General features: G+C 41.4%; 1 protein-coding gene across 2 annotated transcripts in view; it reads right to left on the bottom strand.

The window, feature by feature from the left end:
* Positions 1-12018, bottom strand: part of KPTN (kaptin, actin binding protein) — a 72138-nt gene that overhangs the window by 25397 nt on the left and 34723 nt on the right. For both annotated transcript variants that reach the window (XM_082262916.1, XM_082262917.1), the window contains exon 10: positions 10001-10136. In XM_082262916.1, the coding sequence (XP_082119042.1) occupies positions 10001-10136 (136 nt within the window). The remainder of the gene's footprint in view (positions 1-10000; positions 10137-12018) is intronic.

Here is a 12018-nt window from a genome sequence, read left to right as displayed (position 1 = left end):
ACGTGCTGGTGCTTATTAGACTCTGTTGTGGGGTCTGAAGCTGAGCTGAGTAGGTTTTTCACATAGAGGTGGTGGTCACTGAATGTATCACAAGACTGAAGACTGCTATTTACACTGAATGCACGGCGGTGTATATATTATTGTGACTTTATAGTTGGGACCACACATGAATTTTATAATATGTTAATAGCATTGGGACATATATGCTTTTAGTAACAGATACGTGATGACTTTGAGTTTCGATGCACTTTTGTGATCCTGTCACATGTGTTGGGACAGCAGACAATAATCATCACATACAGTCAGAGCAGCCATCAGAAATTTTGGGGCCCCTTACACAGCTTTAGGCCTGCAACCAACCCCCCCCCCCCCCCCCCCCCCCGGGCCTGATCACCAACAGTCCCCGGGGCCTGACCACTGGCCGTCTCATCGAATCCACGCACTGGCTATCTCACCATGTCCTTCAGTGCACCCACTTTTATTTTAATACTTTTGCAACTTAATGTATGAAAACTTAAAGTGTATTCCAACCCATCAGTTCTTGTATCCCCACATATTCAGCAAAGAGACATCTCCATATATTCAGCAAAGAGAGGGCCAAATCCACCAAAGAGACAGCCCAGTACAGCAGAGATAACCCCATATAGCAATTGTTAAAAGATGGCACATTCAACACACACAGCCAGGCCCTGCTAGTGGGCACCTTCCACACCTTTCAGATGCACACATAGCTATCCCAGTCAGAGAAATCCCCCAGAAGAATGGGGGTGGGCGGAGGCAGAGAGGAGACTCTGGGCGCTGCAATCTGCAGGCTGTAGCAATTTCACTTAATCTCCTGTGTGAGACAAGTACATTATAGTCTGGACCTGCCAGGCGGACAGATATAGAAGAGGCCGGGACTGTAATGTACTTTTCTGGCACAGGAGATTATTACAACGGCACCTGAAAGTGAAGAAACAATCAGCTTGGCTGGAGAAAGGTTTCTTTTTTTTATTTTCATTGCTACAGCCTGCAGATTTGCACTGCCCAGAGTCTTCTCTCTGCCTCTGCCCAACCCCCTTTCTCCCCTGCTGAATTGGCAAAGCTGGAGCTGGAAAGTAGCTCCACACAGCAGCCTGGGGGGCTCCAGCCATGGTTTGGGCCTGGCCGGCCAGGCCTCTCGGCACAAACGTCCCCCTACATGTGTATGGGCTGTCCCCCCCTGATGGCGGCCCTGCATACAGTGCTTAGGTAGTGAGAGATTTGGACCAGCAATTAGGCAATTGTGGCTTTTGTCAGAAGGACTAGTTTGAAAGAGAAGGCCGTGGTGCGGCTCCTATGGACTGCCCTACCACTCTAAGATCTTGTTCACATGGGCTTTAGCTTGAAGGAAAGCAGTGTGTCTATTGACGACGGCCAGTTTTACACGGGCTTCAGCTTGTACAAGAGCAGAGTGAACAGCAAGCTTTGACAAAGCATTTGCAGAGCTTTGTTGAAACTATTAAAGTACCAAGTGCCACCAGCTTGTAAATGTTGAACACATAACCTAATGGGAGTGCCGATTGCCACTTTAAGCAAGCTTCAGCGGGCTTTCAACAAGCTTCAAGCAGTGATAATGCTTACTAGTTTAAAGTGACAATCAGCACTCCAATTAGGATCTGTGTTCAGCATTTACAAACTGGAACTAAAAAAATAGGCTTGCTGAGAACTCTGCAAATGTTTTGCAAAACTTCACACTGCTGTTATAAAAGCTGAGGCCTATGTGATGCAGGTATGTAAGAAAACACAACAAAGATCTTAATGGAAATTCTGACTCTCTCTTTAAAAAAATCTGCCAGCAGTAAACAAAGGGCTTTAATGCTAAAAAGCCTTCTAGCAGCTTCAGCTGTCAATTAAAGGATAATTTTACCTTTTAACAAAAAATGATAAATGCATATTTTTGCAGGTAAAAAAAAAATGTGCATTTATTTTTTCTGTAGTCTCTAAAGCATTTCACCAGAAATGAGTAGATTGCTGGTGCCATGCAGGTCTCCTGCAGACCTGTCAGCGCAGGCTGATACAATCTGACAAAGCATCAATGAACAACCATAGCGCTCCACAGTGCCCTGGTAGTTCATTGAAAACTACAAGCCGTCAGCCACAAAGGCTATTGGGACTTGTAGTTTTCCATTCACAGAGGACTGTGAGTTTGTGACAGTTGGCATCCCCCTATGGAAACTGAAGTTTTCCTTGAAGACTATAAAAATGGAACTTCACCTAAAAAATGAAGTTCTGCTTTTCCTCCTCCTCTCCGGCCCCGCCACCCTGCCCCTTCCCCCAACCAATCACTTGCCTTAAAGCAAACCTATATTTGCCAATTCAAGACAAAGTAACAGGTTTGCTTAGGAAAGGTATGGCGAACGTACCTAATTTCTAGAGTTTCACTGTCCCTTCATTCGCTTTTGGAAGCCAAGCAACTACATTTTTGTTACTTATCATTAAACAGAAGGAACCTTCATACAGCCATGATGTAAGAGTGCTTAAAGCCTAGTGATTAGCTGCTTGAGCATGGTGGGGAAAAAAAATCAAGTGTGAGTCCATGCCCAGAGGTATTTTCTCAGAACGTTGCCAGGCAAAAGGGCAGTGGGGAATCAAGTAGGAGTAAAAGTGGTTGTAAACCACAGACATGGAATATGAACAAATCCTATCCCTCTATAGGGTGTACTTTTCCCAGTCCAGAGCACCAAGTGTCATTTCTCTCTGCTGCTTTGTTCCTCTGTTATCAGCATAAGACACTTCTGACAAGGTTTCCTGACACCCAAGAGGTAAAAAAAGTGACAGGGCATGGATCTCCAGGACACAAATTGCGATTGACAGCCTCAGCTCTGTTCCTGCATGCTGTGTGAAGGGGGATGTGTCCCTTCCCTCCAATCAGCTTTTAGAGCTCCCTTCACTGAGCTCTGCAGAGTGTGATTTCAAATCACACTCCCCTTTTCTCTGACAGCTCAGACGTGCTTTATAAACTCTGAACTTTGATATTATGTGGAGTAGAGAAGACTGAAGACAAACAGGTACTTTTGGAAACAGATAAAACTTATGTAAGAGGATTTGTTTCATCTTTGTGTAACCCCATGAGGCCAGTTACTTCATTGGGTATAATTAAGAGTTTACGACCATGTTAAAATGCTCCTTATCTGAGTAACTCAAACTTTGAGGGGGGGGGGGGGAACCCTGACATGTGATGACACTAACGTTGGAGCCGTGAGTCAACGCTCGAGCCCCCTATCGCTGCCAATGACTGAAGCAAGGCGCACCTGAGAGAGCCCGGCTGCTCAAAGCTGTGACCGGATGTGGAGCTGTGTTGCCAGTCCTTAAGCTTTCTGAGCCTCCCTTTGTCCCCCCTTTCGCCTTTACTCATACGAGCAGGAGCCGCAGTGGATTAGCAGTCCTCAGGTGGGAAGAACATACCCCCTGGACATAAGTGGGGGTGGTTAAAGATCAGCAAGCCCACCTCCTGGAGAGAATGTAAAATGGCCTCCTAGGGAAGCCCACGGAGGCAGGAAGAGGCGCTATCCAAAACCCTGGGTGGTGAGGTGGGGGTTAGGGAGGGTACAGAGGGCTTTCACATCCAGTGGTTGGGGTGGGGGGGGGGGGGTCGAGGCGTCAGGGTGGTTTCTTGAAAAGGTATGGACACAAGAGGTGACACTTAGTGGAGTGCCACCAGATCCATATACTGAACAAGATTCGGTGGGATAACTTCCTTGGGAGGGGAAATAGGATAGGGTTGTTCGTTTGGGGGGTGTTTGTTGTTTCTTTTTTTGCTTCACTTGGGAAAAATATATGACAGCTGCCCCTCTGGTCAATCATGGCCTTGACAAATTTGGTGTCATATAATGTTAGAGGCCTGAATACCCCTAGTAAAAGGCATAAGGTAAACAAAGAACTGCACAATTTTGGGGCAAACGTGGTATGTTTACAAGAGACACACATCATACAGGAGTAGATTATTCTACTACTCCCCCAACAGAGAGCCAAATAAGTTTCCTAGGAAAATCCTGAAAAAGGTTGATGGTATTCAAGGAAGGGTGCCTCACTATAGCTGGAGACCTCAACATTGGTTTAGATCCGCTGGTGGATTCCTCGGTGGGTTCTTATTGCTTCCCACCACAAAGACAGAACAAAATCAAAAGACTACTGGTGGAGTGCCAGTTAGTGGACGTTTGGAGCATTAGACAGGTGGGAGGTTAAGGATAACACCTATTACTCCTTAGTTCATGGGTCCTACTCAAGGATCGATAACGTCTTAATGGAACATCAACTGTTAGCCACTATCAAAGACGTGACTATCAAGGCCATTTCACTTTCTGACAATGCGCCGGTAATGGTTCAGTTAGAAGCGACGTCAGGGGCACCTAGAGAAATTGCCTGGAAGCTGAATGAGTGAAAGTAGAAAAAGTGAGACCGCACTCCGGTTGATAGTTTGGTTGAAATCAAAAAATCGTTTCCTTTATTCCTCAAGTAAAAGCAAAAAGACAGACAGTGTACAAGCAGACGTATAGGTTGACGTGTTTCACGACATTCCCAGTCGCTTACTCATAACCACACTGTGAGATTGCAAGGATCGGCCGAGTATTTGTAAGAAAATCAATCAATTAACATCAATCAAGTGGTATGATACACACATGTTGAATCACTTGAAAGATGATTATGCCGAACTGTTTGCAATAGCGCAGTGAGGACATTTTAATTACACATAAGATCCCAATAGGGAAAAGTGATAAAGAATTTAAACAAGCATCTATAAAAGAGTAAAAACATATGTGCACAACGGGTTCTCACAGAAAACAGGCTGTATATATATATATATATATATATATATATATATATATATGGAAAAAATTAAAAATTGAACATAAAGGTAAGTAAAATACCACCCGTATATATATATGTATATATATATATATATATATATATATATATATATAAATATATATATATATATATATATATATATATATATATATATATATATATAAATGTATAAAAATATGTAAAAAAATCTCTTATTTGTGAGGTGAGGGTAGTGAACTCCAGAGAAAAAAATGGAGATATATAAAAAACAAAAAGGAAGTTTATGAAGAAAAAAGGCCTATATAAAAAGGGAAAGCCAATATACAAAGTATGTGGTAATCACCAATGAGAATAAAAACTACATATATGTAAAAATATACTTAAAGAGATATACATATATATAATATGCCTAAATCTTGAAATCCAAATCATTGGTGATACACACATACAAAGCTCCAATATAGATGAATGGTGATGTTCAACTAGATACCCATGACGGGTGTGAGGAAGTGCTGAAAAATAAAATTAATCATATATAAATGTTTAAAGTGACACACAATAAAAGTGTGCTGAACACCAGAGGTATTGATCCACAAAAGCTGCAGCCTGTGTAGGAGAGATTCCGTGTGCATAAACATGTCCAAATTGTGGAAAAAGATCTCAATTAGGAAAAGATACATGTTAAAAATTAATATCTAATACTGGAAATAATCCAAGTAAGCTGGAAGCTGAATGACTCACTCATTCAGGATCCTAAAGGTAGTCGAGAAGCTTAAACAGAAGTTAGAGAGATTTTTTTTTAATTAATGATATGCCAGAAACAACACGGGCTACTCTGTGGGAGTCACATAAGGCCTATATAAGGGGGAAATTATTAGGCATGGGAACAGAGATAAAAAAGGGAAAAAAAGGAAAGGATGAATCTCCTCTTTATGGAGAGTCAGGCGCTGGAACAACAGACTAGGCCCAAAGGTATCCCAGAGAAGCGAGAGCTAATTGAAAAAAAGAGGGGAGTTAGCAGCACTCTTGGAACAAGAAACAAAATGCACATTCCATATAGTTATGAAGGAAAAATATCAATGGAGAAATAAATCGGGAAAATGGTTAGCAAAAGCAGTGAGGGGAAAAAAAATGCATCCTTCGTCCCCAAAATTAAAAACGATAAAGGGGAAATGGTGCATTCATCCCCAGAAATTGCTGGGGTATTCGAATCATTATAGTCAGTACTATAACATCAGACAAAAAGAGGAGGATAGAGAGAATGAAAAGGAAGACCTTGTAGTGCGGTAATATCTTTGGGGGCTGGACTTTCCAATTGTCCCTAGGGATGAGTAAGGACACCTAGAGGCCCCAGAATATGGCCCTGGGAAAGAGTTTGGGTCCTGATGGATATTCGATAATGTACTATAAAAGGTTTCAGAACATTTTAGTCCCTAAATTATGTGAATATTTTAATGTTCTAGGGGAGGTGGGGATCTGCGAGAGGAATCATTGCTCACTTACGTAACCCTTATTCTGAAAGAGAGAAAGGATCCTATGGCTCAGACGAGCTATAGACCAATCTCCCTACCGAATACAGACATAAAAATCTTTGCCAAAATAATAGCAGAAAGATTAAAACCATTGTTGATCAAGTAGGTTTTGTGACTGGTCGGGAGAAGGGACAACTGTCTTAAGTCTCTATTCTTGATCCATGAGGTAAAAAAGAAGGGATACCAGCCGTATTCCTGTCAATAGATGCCGAAAAGGCTTTCGACAGGGTGGACTGAGGCTTCATGCTAGAGAAGTTGAGACATCTAGGTATTGGGGATAGGATGATGCGCTGGATTACCGCCTTCTACCACCACCACCCATTGGCAAAAGTTAAAGTGAATTGCAGTTTTTCCCCCTCCTTCGAACTTTTTAATGGGACGAGGCAAGGATACCCCCTCTCCCCAATATTTGTCATAGCTCTGGAACCCCTATTGGCAGCAATTCGTAAAAATGCAGACATAAGAGGGGTGAGAGTGGGAAATAAGGAGTACAAGGTAGCTGCGTACGCAGATAATGTGCTATTTTACATCTCCAACCCCAGGTTAACATTACCAATTGTATTGAAGGAACTGGGTAGATATGTCAAATTTTAAAAAGAACAAAGCTAATTCGGAAATTTTGAATAGATCAATCCCAAGGAGAGAACAGCAGGCAATACAGCCAAAATTCCCTTTTGTATGGTAAACGCGTCCGATATGTAAAATAGCCCTAGGCCATATATGCAAACGGACTGCGCTCTGTCATAGATATGGGACTTTGGAGGCATAGATTTGAAGGTGGTAACAAGTTAACCAGAGGACCAAAATTGTAATAAAATATTTTTATTTAAATACTACAATATTACAATTTTGGTACTCTGGTTAACTTGTTACCACCTTCAAATCTATGCCTCCAAAGTCCCATATCCATGACAGAGCGCAGTCCGTTTGCATATATGGCCTAGGGCTCTTTTGCATATCGGACGCGTTTGCTGTCTAAACCTTTCTTTCCAGTTATATTCAGGGATGTGGCAATGATTGGTGGAATTTTGGGACTCAGTATTCTTCTAATCTCTTTTTCATGTATCCCTTTTGTATGGTGTAGAGAGGACTTAGGATACTTGGGAATAATTTTAACTGCATCTTTTAACTCTGTATAAGGCCAACAATATTCCAATGCTCAATAAGGTCAAGGACCAGCTGAACTTCTTGAGGCATAGACCCCTCTCAAGGATGGGTAGAATAATTTCATTAAAAATTAATATCTTAACCAAGCTCATATACATGTTCCAAATGATTCCAATTACTTTACCCCAGGCCAATTTTAGAAAATTAGGAACTTTGGTATTAAAATACATTTGGGCAAATAAACGACCCAGGATCTCTTATGCAGTATTGGCTAAGGAAAAAAAAGAGCAGAGGGGCTTGCAGCACCCGGTTTTACAAAATATTATCAGGCAACGACTATCGCATGAAGAGCGGATTGGACGCATAATAAGGATGTTAAGAGTTGGGAGGAGATTGAACGAGCACAGAGTAAGTTTGATTTAGGCAAGATGGTGTGGGCTCCAGGGCCACATCGAAAATTAGCCAATAGCACAAATCCACTGACTAGGAACACTTTTAGGATATGGGATAGCCTTTGTAGATTATATCACTGGGACTATAATGAACCTTTAATTACACTATCAGACACAAATTATTTTAAACCTAGAAAAGAGGATTACTTATACTTCCTCAGGATGGGCAAAAAAATGAAGAGGTGATACAGCTGCAGGATATAATGGAGGGAAATAGAATGTGCATGTTTTCTGAAATAACACAAAAATGGAGGGAGTATGCCACTGAATAGATGAGATATACACAAAACTTTGCGCATTCACTACCACAATCACTGCGGGGGGGGGGGGGAAGGATAATATAAGACCAATAGAGAAACAATTGGGGAGGGGGGGGGGGGATATAGTATTGATTAAATATATATTTTTATTGAGTTTATGAATTATTGAGTGTGGTAAACTACTAAATGTAGCCAATACTCTCCCACACATTGTAAAGCACGACATTGCATTCACTTTTTCAGAGCAAGTAGCGCCATATATCAACATCACTTTTTATCTATTTATTGGACCCCTGGATCTCCAGGGGTAGGTTGGTGGCAGCTCACACCTGACAGTTATACACAGATACTCCATAGCACTGGTCACACTTGAGTCTATAGAACTGTATATGTGCCTTCTTGAGGAGAGGGACTCGACGTGTTTGGAGGAAGAAAAATGCTGACTATGACCCCAAGAACACCATCCCTAAAGTAAAGCACGGAGGTGGAAACATTATGCTTTGGGGCTGTTTTTCTGCTAAAAGTACAGACCGACTTTGCCGCAGCATGGAGGGGGCCAATGGACGGGGCCATGCATTGTAAAATATTGGATGAGAATCTTCTTCCCTCAGCCAGAACTCTGAAGATGGATCATGGATGGGTTTTCCAGCATGACAATGACCCAACACATACCACCAAGGCAACAAAGGAGTGGCTCAAGAAGAAGAAAATGATGGAGGGAACTGAAACTCCGAGTTTCAAAGCAACAGCCAAGAAACCTTAAGGATTAAGAGAAGATCTGTAAAGAGCGGACCAAAATACCTCCCGAGATGTGTGCAAACCTGATAACAAGAAATGTCTTTCCTCTGTGCTTGCCAACAAGGGTTTTTCCACCAAGTACTAAGTCATGTTTTGCTTGGAGATCAAATCCTTATTTCACTCATTGAACTGAAACTTAATTTATAACATTTTCTTTATGTTTTTCTGGATTTTTGGTTGATAATCCATCTCTATCATTTAAAATACACCTATGATAAAATTATAGGCCCTTCATTTCTGGGCAAATTTACAAAATCTGCAAGGGATCAAATATTTATTTCCCCCACTGTATATATATATACATATATATATACACACACACACACACACACCCCAATAAGAAAAGACTAAGACAGAATGGTTATACAAAGTACATGTATGAGGTTTAATAGAAAAATAAAACATCAGTAATATAGGATGCGCAATTTGTAAAATTGGTTGAAATTTTAGAGCTCCAGATAGCTATTACTCCTTCACTATCCAAATAGGAAGCTGTGCATTCGTTTTGGAGCAAGCTATGCTGCTACTGCAGTGAAGGTCAAAGGACCTAGCTATGTTATCTAGTATGGGGTCCCTGGATTACATGATGAGTTTAAGTACTGAAAGTTAAAATGCCCACATATGTATTTAACTGTGCATTTAGCAGCTTGTCTGCCACTTGAGGGATACCAAAATGCATTTTCAGAGCGTGTTAAGGTTTGCCTGATAGTCATTTTTTTATATGCCTTTCACAGTCTTACATGCTGGATGTGCCATATTCTGATAAAGTGGATTCATATACTGATTTGTAATTTCTTTTGGCACCATCTATAGATCAGGAATATTTTATATGAACCCCGTAGCTTTTGAATTTAATTCACATTCAGCCCAAGACCCCTGAGTGTCCTTCACAGAGATAAGATGAGAAGTAAAATACAATTACTGAATTGCTAAGCATGTAGCATAGCATTTATATTAAAAAAAAAAACAAATATTGCAGCACAGTTCATATAAAACTGTGAAAAGGACAGAAAGATGAACCAACATAAGATCCTGGCCTCACCTGCCCATATGTTCCCAGTAAAATCTCTGACTCGCCATCAAAGTCCACATCAGCCGTCACAGCACAAAGGACACTGTCAAACTGGTCACTTTCAGGTAGAAGGACCTGTTCTCGGAGTCCATTTTGAAGAATGTTCCTGGGAAGTATTAAAGGAAATATCAGTACAATTAGGCTTGCACCGATACCGAGTATTTTCACTCATACTCTGAAATTTTTTTCCGATACCAGAAACTGATACCTTTGCAGTGCGATTTGAGCCCATACAAATTGAAACAGCATGGGATTCGGACAGGAATCGCACCGCATTCCTGTTAAATCACATATGATTCTTTGCACTGCGATTTGAGACTATTCATTTTGTATGAGCTCAAATCGCACCACAAAGGTATCGGTACTCAGTAAAAAAACAGTATCGGTGCAACCCTAGGTACAGTATAAATAAGCAACATGCATTAAATCACTTTCATCTTTCTATCAAACTCCCCAGATCCTCGTGGATGTCAGCTGCCTCAATGGCTGACTGTTACATAGTCAAGTATCAATAAGGCAAAGCAATGGGCAAAGAGAAGCAACCAGTCGTAACAATCATCTCTCATTGTTCTGATCGGTCCTTTCTGATGATTGGCAATTCTGATTGGCTGCAGTGCATGACTGCACTTTGCCCATCTTCACTTTTTTTTTGTACAGCCTTATACAGTGCTTTGCGAAAGTATTCGGCCCCCTTGAACTTTGACCTTTTGCCACATTTCAGGCTTCAAACATAAAGATATAAAACTGTATTTTTTGTGAAGAATCAACAACAAGTGGGAAACAATCATGAAGTGGAACGAAATTTATTGGATAACAAATAAAAAATTGAAAAATTGGGCGTGCAAAATTATTCAGCCCCTTTAATTTCAGTGCAGCAAACTCTCTCCAGAAGTTCAGTGAGGATCTCTGAATGATCCAATGTTGACCTAAATGACTAATGATGATAAATAGAATCCACCTGTGTGTAATTAAGTCTCCGTATAAATGCACCTGCACTGTGATAGTCTCAGAGGTCAGTTTAAAGCGCAGAGAGCAAGGAACACACCAGGCAGGTCCGAGATACTGTTGTGGAGAAGTTTAAAGCCGGATTTGGATACAAAAAGATTTCCCAAGCTTTAAACATCCCAAGGAGCACTGTGCAAGCGATAATATTGAAATGGAAGGAGTATCAGACACTGCAAATCTACGAAGACCTGGCCGTCCATCTAAACTTTCAGCTCATACAAGGAGACTGATCAGAGATGCAGCCAAGAGGCCCATGATCACTGCAGAGATCTACAGCTGAGGTGGGAGACTCTGTCCATAGGAAAACAATCAGTCGTATACTGCACAAATCTGGCCTTTATGGAAGAGTGGCAAGAAGAAAGCCATTTCTTAAAGATATCCATAAAAAGTGTTGTTTAAAGTTTGCCACAAGCCACTTGGGAGACACACCAAACATGTGGAAGAAGGTGCTCTGGTCAGATGAAACTAAAATCAAACTTTTTGGCAACAATGCAAAACGTTATGTTTGGCGTAAAAGCAACACAGCTCATCACCCTGAACACACCATCCCCACTGTCAAACATGGTGGTGGCAGCATCATGGTTTGGGCCTGCTTTTCTTCAGCAGGGACAGGGAAGATGGTTAAAATTGATGGGAAGATGGATGGAGCCAAATACAGGACCATTCTGGAAGAAAACCTGATGGAGTCTGCAAAAGACCTGAGACTGGGGCGGAGATTTGTCTTCCAACAAGACAATGATCCAAAACAAAGCAAAATCTACAATGGAATGGTTCACAAATAAACATATCCAGGTGTTAGAATGGCCAAGTCAAAGTCCAGACCTGAATCCAATCGAGAATCTGTGGAAAGAACTTAAACTGCTGTTCACAAATGCTCTCCATCCAACCTCACTGAGCTCGAGCTGTTTTGCAAGGAGGAATGGGCAAAAATTTCGGTCTCTCGATGTGCAAAACTGATAGAGACATACCCCAAGCGACTTACA

Source organism: Pelophylax lessonae (assembly GCF_965119305.1).
Source record: "Pelophylax lessonae genome assembly, chromosome: 7".
NCBI lineage: Eukaryota > Metazoa > Chordata > Amphibia > Anura > Ranidae > Pelophylax > Pelophylax lessonae.
This window is presented reverse-complemented; position numbering and strand designations above follow the sequence as displayed.